Source organism: Hirundo rustica, chromosome 7 (assembly GCF_015227805.2).
Source record: "Hirundo rustica isolate bHirRus1 chromosome 7, bHirRus1.pri.v3, whole genome shotgun sequence".
Classification (NCBI taxonomy): Eukaryota; Metazoa; Chordata; class Aves; order Passeriformes; family Hirundinidae; genus Hirundo; species Hirundo rustica.
Window position 1 is genome coordinate 500,174 of NC_053456.1, and position 19,990 is coordinate 520,163.

At 57.5% G+C, this 19,990-nt stretch overlaps 2 protein-coding genes across 2 annotated transcripts; both read left to right on the forward strand.

Moving 5' to 3' along the window:
* Positions 1–3,904: 3,904 nt before the first annotated feature.
* Positions 3,905–10,507, forward strand: CYTIP (cytohesin 1 interacting protein). Its single transcript, XM_040069977.1, is given in 7 exon segments — positions 3,905–4,206; positions 5,289–5,343; positions 7,420–7,522; positions 8,000–8,093; positions 8,260–8,329; positions 9,228–9,294; positions 9,714–10,507. Coding segments are annotated over 7 exon segments (1,164 nt in total). The 3' UTR covers positions 10,187–10,507.
* A 5,103-nt stretch (positions 10,508–15,610) lies between these two features.
* ERMN (ermin) lies at positions 15,611–18,591 on the forward strand. Its single transcript, XM_040069823.2, has 3 exons — positions 15,611–16,014; positions 16,319–16,405; positions 17,978–18,591. Exons 1-3 carry the CDS (start codon positions 15,768–15,770, stop codon positions 18,361–18,363), a joined length of 720 nt encoding a protein of 239 aa, XP_039925757.1. The 5' UTR covers positions 15,611–15,767; the 3' UTR covers positions 18,364–18,591.
* The last annotated feature ends 1,399 nt before the right edge of the window (positions 18,592–19,990 follow it).

Consider the following 19,990-nt stretch of genomic DNA (forward strand, 5'->3'; position numbering starts at 1 on the left):
ATGGACACCCATCCCTGTCCCTCCTCCATGGACACCCATCCCTGTCCCTCCTCCATGCATACCCATCCCTGTGCCTCCTCCATGGACACCCATCCCTGCAGCTCCTCCATGGACACCCATCCCTGTCCCTCCATGGACACCCATCCCTGTCCCTCCTCCATGGACACCCACCCCTGCAGCTCCTCCATGGACACCCATCCCTGTGCCTCCTCCATGGACACCCATCCCTGTCCCTCCTCCATGGACACCCATCCCTGTCCCTCCTCCATGGACACCCATCCCTGCCCCTCCTCCATGGACACCCATCCCTGTCCCTCCTCCATGGACACCCATCCCTGTCCCTCCATGGACACCCATCCCTGCAGCTCCTCTGCTGCAGCTGGCAGAGGCAGGGCCCTTACTGAAGGCGTGCAGGACAGCTCTGCCTTGTTCTGTCATGACAGCACGGGACAGCCTGCACTGAACTTCCACACAGCTGGCAGACAGAACCCAGCACCCTCACCCCACAGGACCCAGCACCCTCACCCCACAGGACCCAGCACCCTCACCCCACAGGGCCCAGCACCCTCACTCCACAGGACCCAGCACCCTCACTCCACAGGACCCAGCACCCTCACCCCACAGGACCCAGCACCCTCACCCCACAGAACCCAGCACCCTCACTCCACAGGACCCAGCACCCTCACCCCACAGGGCCCAGCACCCTCACTCCACAGGACCCAGCACCCTCACTCCACAGGACCCAGCACCCTCACTCCACAGGACCCAGCACCCTCACCCCACAGGACCCAGCACCCTCACTCCACAGTCCTGGCTGCCCCCCTCTCCTGCCTGTTCCAGCCTTTCCTCCTGGGGCTGGCAGTCCCAGGTGTGTGTGCCAATACTTCCTAAAGGTGCATAAAAGGTCTCTACTCAGAAAAATGGCTGTAACATTTGTGTTTTTATCATTTCTCTGTTTCGATATCAGGGGCCCTGGTTTTCCCCTCGCAGGCTCACATCCCAGCCAGGGTTAATCGTGCCCAAGTCTGGCTGCTCTGTGCAGTTCCCTGGTATTTGTCCAGAGGTCCCAACAGAACCTGTCCCAGTGTGTTCAGGAGGGTTTGTTGGGACCTCCAGCCCGTGGCAGCAGCTGTTGTGGGTCACTGACAGCCAGCAGTGCCAGCTGCTGGCACACAGGACTCCAGCCCCTGCTCCGGGCGTGTTTAGGGCTTGCTGAGGGGCTGCCAGGGCTGGCAAACTGCTCTGCCCATGGCTCGCCCGTCCTCCTGCACTGCTGACCTGTGGCTGACGGGCAGCAGGGACAGGCACCCGCTCCAGTGACCCCCCCGGCCCAGGGCTGCTTCCTGTGCTGCTCCACCACATCCAGCAGCAGGAAATATGAAGGCTATTCAAAGCCACGCTGAAATAGCAACAGGTCAGGAGATAAGAGAGAAAAACCAACCAAGCCAAGAGTTGTCAGAGTCAAGAATCTTCCTCGAGCTCTGGCCATCCAGGAAAGGTGCAGGGATGCTGTCTGGCCAGGGCTCTCCCTGGCACCATGCCCGTCCCAGCTGTGCCACCGCAGCCCCGTGTCCCTGTCCTGGAGTCTCTGCACGGACTTTGCCGCGTGTCCCCAGACCTGCTGTGCCAGGGAAGTCCTCGGTGCCGCCGAGACCTGAGTGCTGTGCTGAGGGCATTGTCCTGCCCTCGCTCTGCCGCCCTTCCAGCTCCTGCTCTTGGCCTTCAGCTCGTCTCCCTCTGCAGCCGGAGGTCCTGCACCGGCACCAGCAGCCAGAGGCGGTGTTATTTCCCTACCCTGGCCCAAAGGCGAGTTCAGGGATGCCAGGGATGCCGAGCAAGTCAGAGTACGAACAGACTGAGGTCAGGTGGGTGCCCGAGGCACGCGGGGCTGTAAGGACAAATCCTGGCAGGGCAGCAGCTGCTGGTGAGAACTGTGTGCAGGAACGGAAAAATTAAGCAGATTTCTGTAACTGCCAAGCCCGGTTCTTAACTCCCGTGTGAGCACGAGGCACCCCGAGAGCCCGGGGCTCTGCTAGGAGGGATTTGTGTAACTTGCACCTAAACCACAGATCACGTGGCGGCCCTTCCGCTGTCGCCCGTGTCGGAGCGTGGCAGCCCCGGCCATGGCACAGCGCTCGCCCTGAGCCCCGAGCCCCCGGCCCGAGCCCCCGGCCATGGCCACGGCCCTGCGGCGGCTCCTGCAGCACGACGCGAGCGGCGGCCCCGCGGGCGGGGAGCAGCCCTCGGACGGCAGGAGGATGCAGCGCTGGGCCAGCGCGGCGGGGACGCTGCCCCGGGGGCGCAGGCAGGTACGGGCCGGGCAGGGGCTGCCCCGTGTGCCCCGGCTGCAGGAGCGACCCTCGCTTCCCGCGCTCCCGCTGCGGGGGATGCGCGGGTGGCAGCCGGGAGCCGCCGGCCGGGCGGCCTCCGGGGATGGCAGCGGAATTTCGGCGGGGTGGGGAGCTCTGCGAGGAGCGGGGGAGGCTTGGGCGGTGGCAGCTGGGATCCGGCCCCGGCTGAGCTCCTCTCCGCTTCCAGCCGCGCTGGAGCCAGGAAGGGTTTGCGCTGTCCGGGTGCTCCTGTAGACGTGCGGTTACCTCGGTTGGCCTGGCTGCCCTGTGCCCGCAGCGCTGACAGAAGTGACACCGCGCCACTTCCGTGGGGGTTTGGGAGTGTTTGTGTTCAGCTGCTGGGGCTCTCTGCCGCTTGGCTTTTCCCCCAGAGCAGCACAGGGCAGCGCGATTGCCGTGGATTCCCACAGAGCTGCGCCATAAATTGTACTGCCGTCGGCGGAGCAGTGCCGGCTCCGGACTGTTTGTCTGACGTGAAGAAGCCTGAACAGAAAGTGTCTGTGAGACGTGACGGTCTGAAAGTACAACCAGAAGCATCGCCTGCAGCGGCTGTGCACTCGAGGCTTTGCTCTGCGCGGCTGCAGAAGGGCCCCTCACCTTTTCCTGTGAAGTTCGGGGATCGGGGGAGGGCAGAGCTGCTGCCGGGTGCCACCGCTGCTGGGGCCGTGCTGGGGCCCTCGGCGTGCGGAGCCGCCCTCTGTGCGGCGGTGGCGGTGGCGGTGACAGGCTGACGGTGCCGGCTGCGATGTGGCTGTGACTGGTAAAGCAGAGTTACATCAGCGCCAAGGTCACGCTGCAGGCACCGTCCCCAGAGCAGCGGTCCCTCGCCCAGGTGTGGCCCTGCTGTCGGCCCTCTCCTCTCCTCTCCTCTCCTCTCCTCTCCTCTCCTCTCCTCTCCTCTCCTCTCCTCTCCTCTCCTCTCCTCTCCTCTCCTCTCCTCTCCTCTCCTCTCCTCTCCTCTCCTCTCCTCTCCCTCCTCTCCTCTCCTCTCCTCTCCTCTCCTCTCCTCTCCTCTCCTCTCCTCTCCTCTCCTCTCCTCTCCTCTCCTCTCCTCTCCTCGTCCTCGTCCTCATCCTCTCCTCTCCTCTCCTCTCCTCTCCTCTCCTCTCCTCTCCTCTCCTCTCCTCTCCTCTCCTCTCCTCTCCTCTCCTCTCCTCTCCTCTCCTCTCCTCTCCTCTCCCTGATGGATAAACGCACATCCATGGAGCCGCTGTTGCTGTAGGATGTCACCCTGCGGCACCATTTTATCCTGCTGCAGCCCCAGGCGCCGGCTGTAGCGACTGCAAACCCCTCACTGACAATGCAGCTCCTTGTTCACGGTTCACTTTTAAGGGAAGAACCCACGTTTAACGCTGAGCTGGCCCTTCCCAGGGAGCTCTCCAGGCGCAGGTGTCCCTGGCCTCGACAGGGCTCCTGGATGCCCGTTCCTGGCTGGGAGCTGCTGTGCGGGCACCGCCTGCGCTCCCCGGCGCTGGGGGTGCTTCGCGCCTCTCCTGGCGGGGGTCCAGTTTATAAATGCCCACGGATTTTCAGGGGAAAGGGACAAAAGTGAAATGAGCTTTTGGCACGACAGAGATGTGATTTGTCGCCACCAGTGTCTGACAGAGGGATTTGACCTCCAGAGGCTTCTCCTCCTGGTCAGAAAGTTCAAGCTCTCTTTTGGCCAAGGCAGAGGCTGCGTTGGTGCAAGGTGCTGGTGGGATGCCACCAGCTGTTTCCAGCCCTTCTCTAACCTTCTGATTTTATCCCTGTGCCTCAAAGAGCCACAACTACTGACGCCTTTCCTCTCCTGTTTCTGATCACAGCTCACCTTAGCCAGATCCAGCTCCGTGGACGACTCCTCCAAGCCACAAAGGTATGAGTCTGTGGTTCTGTGGTTCTGTGATGAGTCTATGATCCTGTGGTTCTGGAGTCGCTGTTCCTGCCCTATTCTGCAGGAAGCGTGTGTCCCGGGAATGGCGCCAGCCCGCATGGGATGGAGGTGCGAGGCAGGGATGGTACCCAGCACCTGGGACGTGTAGGTGCAGTGCTGACCTTGGGCTTCAGCAAGGGAAGAGGCGGCACTGCTGTGGGAGGGACGGCGTGGTGACACCCCATGGCACGGTGACACCCCATGGAGTGGTGACACCCCATGGCATGGTGACACCCCATGGCACGGTGACACCCCATGGCACGGTGACACCCCATGGAGTGGTGACACCCCGTGGCACGGTGACACCCCATGGAGTGGTGATACTCCATGGCAAGGTGACACCCCATGGCATGGTGACACCCCATGGCATGGTGACACCCCATGGCACAGTGACACCCCATGGCACGGTGACACCCCATGGAGTGGTGACACCCCGTGGCACGGTGACACCCCATGGAGTGGTGACACTCCATGGCAAGGTGACACCCCATGGCACGGTGACACCCCATGGGATGGTGACACCCCATGGGATGGTGACATCCCACAGGCACAGGGAGGAATGGCAGGGTGACACTCCATGGTGTGGTGACACCCCATGGGATGGTGACACCCCATGGGATGGTGACGCTCCATGAAGTGGTGACACCCCACAGGCACAGGGAGGGATGGCAGGGTAACACCCCATGGACTGGTGACACCCCATGGACTGGTGACACCCCATGGGATGGTGACACCCCATGGCATGGTGATACCCCATGGAGTGGTGACACCCCATGGAGTGGTGACACCCCATGGCATGGTGACGCTCCATGAAGTGGTGACACCCCACAGGCACAGGGAGGGATGGCAGGGTAACACCCCATGGCATGGTGACACCCCATGGAGTGGTGACATCCCATGGAGTGGTGACACCCCACAGGCACAGGGAGCAGCCCTGGGGACACCCCACTCTTTTGGGGGGAAATGCAGGCCCACGGAGAGCAGCACCCCACATTCACGTGGAATTCTGTGTGTTTCTCCTGCAGACACCTCGTTGCTATATTGAAAGAGGATAAAGAGACGTTTGGGTTTGAAATCCAGGTAAGACTTAAATGACAAGCTGATTCATTAAAAACAGAATGTGGTGCAGAGTCTGAAGTGTTATATCCTCAAGATCAGGCTGAGGCAGAGCAGAGGAAGGTGTCTGTCAGAGCCTGTGAAATGTGAAGCGCTTACAGCACTCATACAAGACAGGGATGTTTCTCTGAGGATTTTTTCATAGTGAAGGTCACAGATGAGAATTTCTGGCCTTCTCACAAGTCAGTGTTGAATGTAGGAGAAATCCCATCCAAATCCAAATAAGATGCAATGACAGTGCCTTCATACCTCCGTAAGTGACTATTTTTTGAGAATTGTATACGAGAATATTTTCAAATGAGAGAGATCAAAAAACTCCCTTTAAAAATCACCATGAACTGGCTCTTTGCTTCCCCCTTTAGTATGCACAGAGAGATGTGCTGTTGAAGAAGCTGTACAATAGTGGGATGTTTTTCCATAAATACCTCCTAAACGTGACTTCTGGGGCAGGAGCTAAATCATGTAGGAAGAGATTCTGTTTGGTGCAGGAGTCAGTAAGTCATCAAGTAGGAGAATCAGAATGTTACTGCTAGTGGGAGATTTTATGTTTGTGGGTTTTTGTGAGGAAGGTAACTCCTAATCAGCAGGTCTGCTAAAATCCTGGCTATAGTTAAAAATGATCCCAGGAATAAAGGCATGTAGTTTGGGAGCAGGGGGATCAGCCTGCCAGCAGCAGGGCACTTTCAAAGTGCTTTCCTCTCTCTGCACACAAAGGGAAAAAGCATTTTCTGTGAAATTAGTGTATTAGGAAAAGCTTAACTTTGCCCAATTTGGGTCTCTGACTAATGAGGGGGTCAGTGCTCAGCTCATGAACAGAGGAGAGCTTTCAGAAGGGAGAATAATTGAGTCAATTATTGGGCTTTTGTGTAAATTGTCAGGGCAGATTTTCATTATATGTGGCATTCTGATTAAAAATAATTGTTCTTGGCACGTTTTCTTCCTGAACATACATTCAGCTGAGCACTTGATGGGAAGTCCGGGCTGCAGAAAGGCAGCATCTGTCAGCTACTGGGGATGTTTAGAAGCTGTAGTTCCATCGCTGTGAGATAAATTAAGGCAAAGCAGAATAAGATGATGTGAAACCTTAGGTCTACATCTGCAGGGAGGCCATGCTCCACTCGTCACTCTTAGTTTAAGCACGAATTTTACTGCTACTCCAGAGGCTGGAACCACTGCTCCGGGGGGGTTTCGCCAGGTGAGCTCTGAAAATCCCGGCCTCCATCCCTTTGTTCCACACTGGCTGAGAAGTGTGGGAATCCAGGGTGAGCTCTCTCTGGGTTAGAAGTGGCAGTCGCAGGTTTCCAGGAAACAGATCTGGTATTTGCATGTCACCAGAAAACGTTTCCTGCTGTCGCAGGATCCCGACAGGCTGCGGCACCGGGTTTTGCATTTTTCTAAATTCATGTCAGCACCCGTAACCGCACGAGGGATTTAGAGTAATTAGAGTTGCTTAATTGTTAAATGTGTAAGTCAAGAATAAAAAGCACTTTGAGGAATGTGGGGATGTGTGGATGATGAGTTTCAGAGGCCAGAAGTGCAAAAGTGAGTTTGAGTCTTCTGTTTTTTCAGTTTTTCAGTTCCCATGCAAACTGAGCTGTCTGGTAGCAGCAGCTGACTCCACAGTGCATTCCCAGTGAACAGGAGTCATTCCCTTGAAAAGCCCCAGCCCCATCCTGCCATGTTCCCATGGGAACATGAGACATCTTTCCAGAAAGCCCTTCCCACCCGTGCCGACATGTTCTTGGTTGAAGTTACAGAGTTTTTAATACTGAAGAACCAGCTTGCTTTAAAACTAGGTTGGTTTGTTGTTTTTTTGTGGTTTTTTTGGTTTTTTTCCCCAAACCCAGTGCACAGGCACCTGTCAGGTGTCCATTGTTTTCTTCTGTACAAATGAATTTTTAATTATCGGGTTATAGCATTTTGATCTCACTTGCGTGTAGTGTACCCTACTCATCACAGCCTTCTCATTGAAAAAACACTGAATTTTAAATGGCTTTCATGGCTCCAGGGTTGGTAACTCTGTCCCTTTGGCTTTAACAGACTATTAGGTTTCCACACCAAAATGATTTCCCCCTGGAGGCGTGCACTTGTGTCTGCAGAATCCAAGAGGAAAGCCCTGCCCACCTCTCCGGCCTCCAGACTGGTAACTACCCGTGGGTTTTCCTCACCTGGGAGGCCTGACCCTCCTCTGTGCCTGGCGCTGCTCCTGGGGAGCAGGTGCAAGGTGTGCACGGGCTGGAGATGGGAGGTGGAAGGTGGAAGGTGTGCACAGGTGGAAGGTGGAAGGTGTGCACAGGTGGAAGGTGTGCACAGGTGGAAGGTGTGCACAGGCTGGAGGTGGAAGGTGGAAGGTGTGCACAGGCTGAAGGTAGAAGGTGTGCACAGGTGGAAGGTGTGCACAGGCTGAAGGTAGAAGGTGTGCACAGGTGGAAGGTGTGCACAGGTGGAAGGTGTGCACAGGCTGGAGGTGGAAGGTGGAAGGTAGAAGGTGTGCACAGGGGGAAGGTGTGCACAGGCTGGAGGTGGAAGGTGGAAGGTGTGCACAGGGGGAAGGTGTGCACAGGCTGGAGGTGGAAGGTGTGCGCTGGCTGCTGAAGCTCACTCCGTGTGTCTCTGACAGGTGACATCCTCACCAGCATCAACGGCATGAACATCGAGGGGTTTGGTCACAAGCAGATAGTGGACTTGATAAAGTCTTCAGGGAACTATTTGAGGTGGGTGTCTCTCCTCCAGATGGGGTTTGGCCCGATGTCCTCTGCCACCAAAGGCAGGATCACGCAGCCCCACAGCCCTGTGCTGCCTGAGAGGCAGAAATCCCAAGGGATGGGCTGGGCTGGGGAGAGCCTCTGTGCTTCAGGGCAGCATCACCTGTTCCCACAGGCTGGAGACCGTCAATGGGGCCTTGTTCCTGAGGAAAATGGAGCTGGAGACCAAACTGCAGGCTCTCAAGGTAACGTGGCTAATTGGTTGTTCTGCTGTCAAATGGAGATGGCTGCTGTGGGTTCACTGCTGGTGGGGGCAGGGGGGTGTCCATGGCACAGGGGGTCCTGGCAAGGGCTGACACCAGTGGGCTCCCTGCTGCCAACCCCCAGCACCCCCAGTCACCCCCGACACCCCAGCCCTGGTCCCTCTGATATATATTGGAAACCTGGAGAGAGCAGAAATGCTGTGACAATCCCAGGAGTGCCCAGGCGAGCTTAGGCCGGTCAGTTTGGGAGCGGGATGTCCGTGTGCACAGAGCTCATTGGCCTGGTGGGAGGTGCCTCCTGTGGCTGTCCCCAGGCTCAGCCTCACCCCTTGGGTGTTTTTAATCAACTCTGCAATGGTTTGTTTTGCCCCAAGAGCTGTCCTGCGGCAGAGGGGAAGGATGGCACAGTGCATTCCCAGTGATGGGTGTTGGATGGCACTGCGGGCTGTCAGGATTTCCAGGTGGTGTGCTCCCAGCACGGATGGGGCGGCTGCTGCGCCAGTCCCACGCCGTGAGCCCGGGGAGGAGGAGCAGTGTGTGCCTGGTCCTGGTGGGTGGTGCGGAGCTGGGCACGGCTGCAGAGGAGCGCTGGCACTGCCCCAGCTCGGTGAAGGTGGCCCATGCTCTCCAGGCTGCGTGCTCTCCAGGTTTCTGGCCGCTCCTCTCCCAAGTCGGATGTGCCAGTGCTTGGCCAGAGCATCCTCAGGCAGGAGCGGGCTGGTGTTTTCCGGAAGAAATTTGCTAAAGTCCCGGAAAATTGTCTGAGTAAAAGTGGGACACGCGAGTGTTTCTTGTGGGTGACCTGCACCTTTACAGACCGCTTTCTTTACGGCTGCTCCGTGTTTCCACGGAGTGACAGGGCTGTTCCTTGTCCCCACAGCGGGCGCTGCACCAGCGGTGGGGAGAGCTGCGGGCGCTGCTGGCCCGGGAGCGGCTGCTGCTGCACGGTACGTGCTGGGCTCCGGCCCGGAAACAGCGCTTCTGCAATCTCCCTGCCCTCTGCTTCCTTTCTTCTCAACGAAGGCCAGGGGCTGGGCCGGGGAGCGCTTTTGTCCCGAGGGTAATGAACTTGGCTGCTGCTAGAGCAGTGCGCGCCCAGGGCTCTTCGCACCGCTCCCGGGACAGGAGTTGACGTGGGTGGTAAAACCCTTGCCATTTATTTTGGCCTTACCGGGGAAGAGGCTGGGTTGGGGTTTTTCCGGGCTGCCCGGGGAGCAGCAGGAGCAGCTGCCGGTGCGGGCAGGGGCTGCTCCCCGTGCCGAGGGGCTGGGCGGGCAGGACGCTCCGCTGCGCTGCCACGGCACAGGCGTCCCGCTCCGGCCGCGGGCAGCGCTGACCAGCGCCGCTCTCTGGCTCCTGCTTCCAGGGGAGGTGAACGAGAACGCTCTGCTGGGAGCCCTGGAGCCGGAGGAGCCCAGCTCGGGTGGCGGCTGCGGCTCGCCGGGACCCTTCAGGCCGGGCAAGCCCCGCTTCTCCAGCGAGAGCAGCTCCCGCAGCCGGCTCAGCTCCATGACCGTGGGCAGCGAGGACAGCTTCTACCAGGGCAGCGCCTTCGAGGACTCGGCTGCAGAGAGCCTGAGCCGCCAGTCCAGCGTGGATGACGATTGTGTGTTCCCCAGGGATGGGGACGGGGCTGCGGCGAGGAGCTCCCTGCGCAGGCACCGCAGCATCAGCCTGGCCAGCAGCGGCTCCGCGTCCCCGCTCTGGGAGAGCAGCAGCTACTCCAGCAGCTTCGGGACCCTCCCGCGGAAGAGCAGGAGAGCCAGTGTCCGGAAGCATCTTTTGAGATTCATTCCAGGCTTTCACCGGGCAGTAGAAGAGGAAGAAAGTCGGGTCTGAGGTCACGCGTGTCACCCTCGATGTCACCTGGGCTCTGCGCGTGGGCCTGAGGCTGCGGCTCGCTGGGGCACGGCGTGGGCGGCACCGCAGGGCACCCCCCAGCAACGGCACTGATGGGAGTCACACAGCTCTGGGGCTTTAATTATTTTCGTTTTTAATCAGAGCACGCTGCGGACCTCTTCATTAACGTGAAAAATGAGTGACTCCAAAATGTGAAGAGCCTTTGCAGAGCTTCCTCGGCGAACTTTACTGTTAATAACAGTTTTTAATTGAATGCGAAATTGATAGCTATTTATTTCCTGTTACCGGAGTCAGTGTCTTCCAGAGGTCTTTAATAAAACGAGCGCTTCTACTAAAACCAGTTGCAGAGTCCCGTTGGGAAGAGGACGGAGCCTGGAGCTTGCGGCAGAGGCCCTGGGCGGTGGTGTTAAACCTGGAACGGCAGGTTTGCATCCTGGCAGCAGCCGTACAAACCGTCCGATAACCCAGCCTGGTCTGACCTGGCCAGCTGCGGTCTCTGCCAGGGCTGATATTCCATGGCTTGCCAAGCTGCCTCATTCCAGGGGCCGTGGAGTGGACAGGATCCTCCAGAGCACATGTGGGGCACATTCCTCTGGGGCACATGTCCCAAAGTCCTCCGCAGAGCCGGTGCTGGGGAGGCAGCGGTGTCCGTGACCCTGCCCGGAGCAGCTCCGTGTGTCCGACAGATTTGACCTCTAAGGCGAGAGAGACAGAAGGCGGAGGAGGGTTGTCCTGCCGGGCTGAGCAGGGTCGCTCTGCGCTGGCAGGTTGGTGACATTCAGGGTCAGCCCTGCAGTGCTGTGCTGGGGTCCCTGCCCACCAGTGCCCCGGGGGCTGCAGGAGCTGCCCCTCGGTCCCGTGTTCCCACTGCTCCCAGCGCTCCACACCTGCTCACACTTCTCCAGGAGCAGAGGCTTCAGGCAGTAAGGATCAATGAGAGCGTGTGTTAATAACCATGGGCACAGATGTGAAGAAAAAGAGATTTTTCTCTCCCTCTCAGCACATAGAAACAGGCTGTTTGTTCAGCCTGAGCAGCCTAATGATGTTTTTCAAATACAACTGGAAGCGTTTTAAATATAATTCAAAGATCCTGTGTGACTCATTCTCCTGTTGCCTGGGCAGCCTGTGCAGTTGTGCCCTCGGGCACCGCTGTGCCAGGCTTTTCTGGGCTCCTCGCAGACTGCAGGCTAAATCCAACAGCTTCCCTCTGAGATGAGCTCCAAACAAAAACAACCTGTTCCCAAAAACTTCTCTAATTCATGAACATTGCTAAGACAGAAGGGTCAGTAATGGCTCCTGCCACTTCTGTGGGAAGGATTAAGTGGCTGGAAATATGGCACAGCTCTGGGAAGGCTGAGGGGCACTCAGGGGACCTGGAGGATGTCAGGGAGCTGGAGGAGGAACAGGGGAGCTGGAGGGATGTCAGGGACCTGGAGGGATGTCAGGGACCTGGAGGGATGTCAGGGGAGCTGGAGGAGGAACAGGGGAGCTGGAGGAGGATCAGGGGAGCTGGAGGAGGATCAGGGGAGCTGGAGGAGGATCAGGGGAGCTGGAGGGATGTCAGGGGAGCTGGAGGAGGAACAGGGGAGCTGGAGGAGGAACAGGGGAGCTGGAGGGATGTCAGGGAGCTGGAGGAGGAACAGGGGAGCTGGAGGGATGTCAGGGGAGCTGGAGGGATGTCAGGGAGCTGGAGGGATGTCAGGGGAGCTGGAGGACAGTCAGGAGGGGAGCTCACATGGTTTGTAGATGAGGTGCTGTCCTGTCCGTGCTGCTGCACCGAGTGCCTGCAGTCCAGCCTGGGAGCCCCTCTGCTGGCAGTGCCGCTCCTGCCCTGTGCTGGAGGAGACTCTGCTCCAACACCACGTGGAGTCGAAGCCCATCCCCAGTCCAGGCTGGGGCATTTCAGGTGCTACTCTGGGCTCCAGAGCTTGTCATTAGGCACCAGTATTTTTGCCCATGATTTGCTGTCTCAAAATAGAGTTCTACTTTCCACTGCCAGTAGCACCATCTAAAAGGAGAAAATAAACCAGAGATTGGTTCCATTTGGCCAAAATGTTGAGTTAAAGGCAGATATTGGGATGTCCAGAAGCAACCGGAGGCAGAAAAACCAGAACATCTGGTGATGGCTGTGGTAGTGCCCAAAGGGAATGGACAGCTCCAACACTGAGAAAGGAACCTTAAATTATCGCACCTTTACAGCCCAAAGGTGTGATTCCTTTTGGCACGAAAGGTTATTTTGCCACAGTTTGGGACACAGACACTTACCATGAGTGTGGAAAGGCTGGAGGAGCCTCAACACCCCACAAACTCCAGACTGAACAAGTGATGCCCTCCCAGCAGGGTGAGAGCACGCTTAGGGTGTGACAAGATGACAGCAGGACACGTTCTCAGCCACGATCACAAACAGGATGTGGGTGACAAGCACCGGGCTCTGCTGTGCCCCAGCCTGGGGGGGAGGAAGGAGCTCACAGGCCAGCCAAAGTGCTCAGAAAGAAAAGCAACCGCAACAGCTTTTTAAATGGCATTTCTCCTCGCAGAGAACACTTTGGGCGGGTCCCGCTCTGCCTCCAGGGAGTGGGGCAGGAGGAGTGTGGGCGGACAGGCAGCATGGGACAGTGACACCAGCAGTTCCATGTGCTCTGGACCTCTGGCAGCAGAGGTGTTCTCACTGATCACAGGGGTGTTGGAGGGATTGGAGAGTTCCCAACAGCCAATGGAACCTTTTCTCTGCTTAACCCCCAGACCTGAGGGGTAACACAAGTTCCCTGCGGAGGAAAGCGCAGGTCGTCCTCAACCAATGCAATTGGATTTTAAATTGAACATTTCAATTAATTTGATGAACCTTCTAAGGGGACTTAACTGCTCAGCTGAGTGTTGCCCACTGCCCAGGCCCTCCCCATCAGGTCCTTCCCCTCGGGTCCATCCTGCCCCACAGCCAGGGATGGGGGTGCTGCCCCTCGGGTCCATCCTGCCCCACAGCCAGCAATAGTGGTGCTGCTCCTCGGGTCCATCCTGCCCCACAGCCAGGGATGGGGGTGCTGCCCCTCGGGTCCATCCTGCCCCACAGCCAGGGATGCTGGTGCTGCCCCTCGGGTCCATCCTGCCCCACAGCCAGGGATGCTGGTGCTGCTCCCTCCTGCTGCTCTGCTGGGCTGGTTGCTGCAGCCACACCCAGCACTTCCCTTCCCACGGCCGTGTTCCCCGGGGCAGCAGCTGGCCACACCCAGCTCCAGGGCTCTGAGCAGAAGATCGCACACGTGCTTATCGAGGGCAGCTGGGTCTGCCAGCGCCTCGAGGCAGAGGGGACTCACACTTTATCCCAGACAGAGCCGGGAGCCAGCCCGGTGCTCCTGGCATGGACCAGCTGCTGTTAGTGGTGTCACATCCAGCTGCGGCTGTGCCACACCAGATTGGACAGAATAAAGTTATTTCATTTTTAAAAGCTTGCAGAGGCAGAAATACACCCCACGGGGCTGGTGCAGAAGGAATGTTTCCCTGCCCCTGAGGGGTGGTTTTGCCCCGCTGTTTACAAAGAGCTGCCTGCGGTGGGAAGAACCCACAGCTGCCTTCTCCTTCTGCGATCCTGCAGAGGTGCTGGGGCAGCCCAAATGCTTCTGGGATTCTGTGATAGTAGAAAGGAACCCACTCCTCTCCAGTCACCAGGCCTTGCTGGGTACTCAGCCTCTCCTCCTGAGGGCACCAACCGCTGCGCCTTGTCAGCTCACGTTCAAACCTTATCATTCGCTTTTCTTGGACAGAGTTTCCAGCAAAGGATGGATTTTAGAAATCAATCACACTAAACTCATTTTAAAACAATAATGAAAACTCATTGATTTAAAGGCACAAACTCAAGAGATGAATAGAAGCAGTGCAAAGGCTTTGGGTCCATTTCTAATCAGGGGCTGAACTCGACAAGAGGATTTCCAAAGTCTAAAGCCCAAAGAAACCAGAAATGTTGTATTGTACGAACACAGAATGTCATTCACAGCGGGAGATTACACTGTTATGTAAACCTGGCTTTGGGCACCAGGGTTGAGACGAGTTCAGCTGCGGTCAGAAACGCCCCAGTCCTGCTCGGGTGATTTTCCAGCTTCCCTCTGCAAAACGCTCCACTCTCGATCCTGCCAGCCTTAGGTCTGACTGAGAGTTACTGAGAGAATCATGGAATGTCTTGGGTTGGGAGGGACCTTAAAGCTCTCCCTGTTCCACCCCTGCCATGGGCAGGGACACCTCCCATTATCCCAGGGTGCTCCAAGCCCCATCCAGCCTGGCCTGGCACACTTCCAGGGGCAGCCATGGCCCCTCTGAGCAGTGCTGGTGTCCAGGGCACTTGGCTGGGCGCAGGTGGACAGTGACAACACAACATATGTGGGGCCTGTGCCCATCCCACTGCCGGGGCTGCTCCCCAGAGGGCAAAATGTGCCCATTGTGTCCCAGGGCACGGCGAGGTTCATCCATGGAGAGGTTCATCCATGGAGAGGTTCATCCACACAAGGTTCATCCACACAAGTTTCATCCATGGCAAGGTTCATCCATGCAAGGTTCACACAATGAGGTTCACACAGCGAGGTTCATCCATGTGAGGTTCATCCATGCGAGGTTCATCCACCCATGGTTCATCCACAGCAAGATTCACACAGTGAGGTTCACACAGCGAGGTTCATCCACAGCAAGGTTCACACAGAGAGGTTCACAGAGGTTCATCCATGTGAGGTTCATCCATGCGAGCTTCATCCACACACGGTTCATCCACACACGGTTCATCCACACACGGTTCATCCACGCAAGGTTCACACAGCGAGGTTCACAGAGCAAGGTTCATCCATGCGAGGTTCATCCACACAAGGCTCATCCACGGCGAGGCTCATCCACGCAAGGTTCACACAGTGAGGTTCATCCATGTGAGGTTCATCCATGCGAGCTTCATCCACACAAGGTTCATCCACAGCGAGGTTCACAGAGCAAGGTTCATCCACAGCGAGGTTCACAGAGCAAGGTTCATCCACAGCGAGGTTCACAGAGCGAGGCTCATCCACAGCGAGGCTCATCCACAGCGAGCTTCCCCGCGCAAACCCGACGGGGAATGTTAAGCGGGTTAGGTGGCAGGCTCTGGGGAAGGTGGTCACCCTCCGGGGATTAGGGGTCAGAACAATGGCCGTCCCTGTGACCGGTGGGGACACAAAGAGCCATTGTGCCCGGAGCACAAACTCCTGTTTATTCCCGCGGGGCTGACATGCCCACAGCCCCGCTCTCCCGGCCAGCACAAAAGCTTCCTTGCCTCAGATTGTTTGTTTATGTAAATTATAATGGTGCATTTAATTATGCAACGGGCAGAGCGACAGAGGAGGTGCTGATTGGGCTGGCAAGCCCCGGGCACAGCGGATGGTGCGGCTGCGGGCTCGGCAGAGGAGACGCGCCAGGGCCACTCGCACGGGACCGGACCCCGGGGCGAAGGGGTGAGGAGCAGCTCCCCACCCCGGGGCAGGAGCGGGGCCCGGAGGAGCAGGGCCCCGGTCAGCGGGCACGGCACGGCACGGCACGGCACGGCACGGCCCTCAGCATGACAGAAGAAGTGCCCGCAGCTGCCACCATGCCGGCGTGCAACGGGAGCGTTCCCCTGGAGGATGGCCCACTCCAGGTCATCGGCGGCATCGAAGAAATTGCAAAATCTGTTGGGACAGTCCCGTATGCCAATGCAGAAACGAACCCTGACGCTTCACCTGCAAAGGAAAACCTGGAGGAGAATAGAAATTCGCTGGCAGAGGACATCACTCCTGAGAACTTTGCCGGAGAGAAGCGATGCCAAGGTATCGTATGGGGCTGCCTGTCTCTAAGTGTTGGGAGAGAAAAGTTCTGTTTTATCTATGGCCTGATGAATAACGGGATGTGCTGCGTGTTAGCCAAAATTCCTAATCTGTGGTAGCTGTAACAGTGATTTGGAGTATTTCAGAATCGGGGACACGTTTGAGGGGTGCAATGAAAAGCTCGTAACTAAAGAAATGAGCAATCCTAAACCTGCTCTGAAAATCTGCCGATCTGCAGCCATTAAAACCTGATTGTCATCCCTAACTGCTCCATCAGCCCGTGTCTTGTGCTTTGTGTTTCCCAAAGAAAAGCGAGAGGAGAACGTTGGGACGCTACAGCAGGGACCAGCGGATATCCAGGACACAGGGACCAATGGCCAGGGACCAGGGGAAGGTAATGCAAAATGCCATCTGATGTGGGGTTTCCCTGATGTGTAGCAAAGAGACAATGGATGCATGTGGTTATTGTTTTTTTAAACTGGGTCAGACCCTTCTATTCCAGAGAGCTCCTTTCTCACCTGTAGGTTGCTGCACCTTAGAAATCACAGCTGATGTCTTCCTTCCAGAGGTTTTACAGATCTCACTGACCATGGGGTATTCAAGCATGGTCTTCAGCCAGGAGGTCCTCAGCTGCCTCACGAGGTTGGGAGATTCTCTCTCTACTGCTCCATGCTCAGAGGAGAACCTTGTGAGCCTGCCGGGGGCTCTTTTCCTGCCTCATTCACCAAGTGCTGAATCCCCCAATGCCAAAGTGTCCACATAAAATTGCTCTCCTAAACACCTGCTCCTGGGTCTTGCTCTGCTCGTTTCTGGGTGGAAATGGTGGAAATGAGCAGGAGCCCAGGCTGGAGCCTCAGCCACCTCCTGCGGTGATGCAGCTGCAGGGGGGTCACTGCCTGTCCCGGTCGTGAGTTAAAAATGCACTGAGTTTATAGAGAAATGGAGGCGTTTAATTCACTATGTGAACTGCAGCCACTGCTCCACAAGGAGGAGTGTCTAACGGTCTGTTACCGCAGGAGAACAGCCACATCTCTCCAAGGGGCTCCAGGCATTATTCCTCTCCTCATCTCCCACCGCAGGCTCCTCCCGTCCCGTTGGCTTTGGCAGCGCCGGGACAAGGGTGGCTGGACCGGGAGCTGCTGGAGGTGCTCTGCCCTGAGCTTTGAAATGGGCTCTAAATGAGCCACGGGCTGTGCCCTGCAAGAAAAACCTACTCCCATTAACAAAAGGGAGAATATCTGAACATTTGTCACGGGCAAATTAATATTTCATAGCAACTGCCTAGGCTGTGAGGAGGTGAATGGTGGTGGAGGCTTTCCCACTTAGAGCTGACATCCATTTTCCAGCTGTGCTGCTTTAGGAGCACACAATAAAACCTATTAAAGGATCTCTTCTGGGCCCCCTGCACCCGCCCTGCAACCACAGCACTTTATCTCGAAATTGCAGGCAGCTTTTTAGTACCCAACCAATTTAGTCTAATTAATACTCTGGACCCCACAGGCAAAACCTTGAATAGACCATTTGTTGCGACACTAAAGCATCATTAACCGCAGAGACGTGCCAAACAGGGCAAATGGGAGACGGCCATCGCAGCCGGGGTGGCCACTGCTAGGGGAGGGACACGTCCCGCTGGGGCACAGCTGGGCAGAACGGCTGCCTTCCCTTCCCTTCCCTTCCCTTCCCTTCCCTTCCCTTCCCTTCCCTTCCCTTCCCTTCCCTTCCCTTCCCTTCCCTTCCCTTCCCTTCCCTTCCCTTCCCTTCCCTTCCCTTCCCTTCCCTTCCCTTCCCTGTTTCGGAGCGCAGGGATTCTCCCCAGTGTCCCCAGCCCCGGCGTTGTGCTCCGGCCTGGCGGAGGCTCCCGTGTCATGCCGGGGATGGCGAATTTGGGGCAGGGGCAGGTGTTTCTCCCGGCGGGCCCCCCTCACCCGCAGCCCCGTGTCCCCCCGTGTCCCCCCGTGTCGCGCAGGGCCGGGTGGCACAGCGGGGACAGCCGCGGCGGAGACCGTGCCAGGCAGCGCCCACGCCACAGGGAACGCGGCCGGGGAGGCGGAGGAGGAAGAGGCGGAGGAGGAGGACACGGAAGAGGATGAAGTTCAGGTGATCGAAATCAAGAAGGAGAACAGCGAGGCGTCCCGCCTGCAGCCGCCAGACAGCGGCAAGCAGCCATCGCCCCCGGCCAGCCCCGGCTGCAACTCCCCGCTGGAGAGAGCGGGGCAGCAGCCCGGCCTGGGCAAGAAGAACGACATCTCCAGACACAGCTATTCCAGATACAATACAATCTCCTACCGGAGGATCCGCAAAGGAAACACCAAACAGCGGATCGACGAGTTTGAGTCCATGATGCACTTATGAACTGAGGGGGAAGTGCGTGCCGAACGCACCGGGCCTTGGCTCCGGGCTTGGTTTTACTTTGTTCCCCCACGACGTGTCTCTCCACACAACACGAGGTCACCGCTTTCCTTCTTTTTGTATATGATTTATAATACACTGTGAAAATTTAACATCTTGGCTTTGACGGGGCAGAGGCATCCGTAGCGCAGGAAAATAAATAATCAGTTTGCTAAATACACACCCGTTGGATTTTAGGGTTATCCTCTCATTTTCTCTCCTCCTTTAGAACGGTGTTGGGACCAGGGAAGGCTGGAGCTGGCTGGGGCTGCTCTGGGTGCCCAGCTGGCGGAGCTGCCAGTGTGGCACCGCCAGGGCAGGGGCAGAGGCGCACGGCTCTGTTTGGCAGTCTGTCTGTCCTGGTGCCTGATGGTGCCCCGAGAGCCGCTCTCTGCCAGCGCTGTCTGTCCCCACCTCGTGCTGAGGATGCCACCAGGCCCAGGGGCAGCTGTGAGCGCTGCTGTTGCTGCTGGCTTGGCCACGGTGGCTTTGGCCAGCCTGGGGTGGCTTTGGGGCAGCGGTGCCAGTGACCGGTGCCATCTCCAGGGGTCTGGGCTGGCCCCGAGGGCAGCAGCTCCCCTGGCACCTCCCTGCCTGTGCCTGTGCGCAGCTGGTGAGCCTGGCCACACAGGGAACGTCTATTGTCCCGGTGCCACCAGGGCAGGCTCTCTTCGGTGTCCTCTCGATTTTCATCCTAAGTTTAGATGCAAAATTTTATTTTGCCAAAAGCAGGTGAGATTTAATCCGTTATTTTTGTCTCACCTGCAGGTTGCCCTTCTCCATTTTGAAAGACCTTTGTGTAACTGCCATGCAGCGGTGGCAATCTTTAAACTGCTTTACAGTCAGATTTGTCTGGAGTTGAGGCTTAGCTTTGTCATCCCAGAAAGGATCTGGGAGAGCTGAGAACAGCTGGCAAGGGAGGGGAGGTAAGGATGGAGTTAGACAGCGGCCTCCCGCAGCCATAAGTGCCTTTTTAAGGATTAGTTTTACATCTCCAGCAACACTGAATATCGCTTTGGCTTTTCTTGTTCTACATAAAGGCAATTATTTATTGGCGACGTGAAGATAATGCAGGGCAATTCTGCATTGTGCCAGCAGACATAGCCCTCATTGTGCCATTCACGTTTGTTTATCTGCTCCTGGGCCCGGGCAAGTTCTGAGCTTTGCTTGTACCAACTTATACTGCGGGTCTGTTCCCGCTGGCAGCTGCCCTGGGGTGACACGTCCCCCTGGTCACGGTGTCCCAGCCAGGGCCACCCCGCCGGGAGCAGCCCGGGACGGTGGAAGGTGTCCCCGCCAGGGCAGGGGCGTGGAACGAGGCCAGCTTTACCTCCCGTCTAACCCAAACCGCTCAGATTCTGTCAGTCTTTGCTCCATTCCCAGAGCTTTCGGAAGGAAAGGCTCTCCGGGGGTTTTAGAAATCCTGGGCTCGCTTTTCCCCTTCCTCGCGAAGCAGCGCTCGCTCAGCTGAGACCCGCAGCGCCCTCTCCTGCTTTCCTGGGCAAAAAAAGGGAAAAAATAGAAGTGCCGGGGCGCTCGGGGGGCCGAGAGCCCTTCGCCCTTGCCTGTCCCTCGGGCGGGTGTGCTGTGA

What these genes read in the sequence shown, in the direction of transcription:
- ERMN (XM_040069823.2), top strand. Translation starts at nt 15,768, where the DNA reads ATGACAGAAGAAGTGCCCGCAGCTGCCACCATGCCGGCGTGCAACGGG. An exon ending in CGGAGAGAAGCGATGCCAAG is followed by an intron (nt 16,015 to 16,318) that starts GTATCGTATGGG and finishes TGTTTCCCAAAG; the next exon opens with AAAAGCGAGAGGAGAACGTT. An exon ending in TGGCCAGGGACCAGGGGAAG is followed by an intron (nt 16,406 to 17,977) that starts GTAATGCAAAAT and finishes CGTGTCGCGCAG; the next exon opens with GGCCGGGTGGCACAGCGGGG.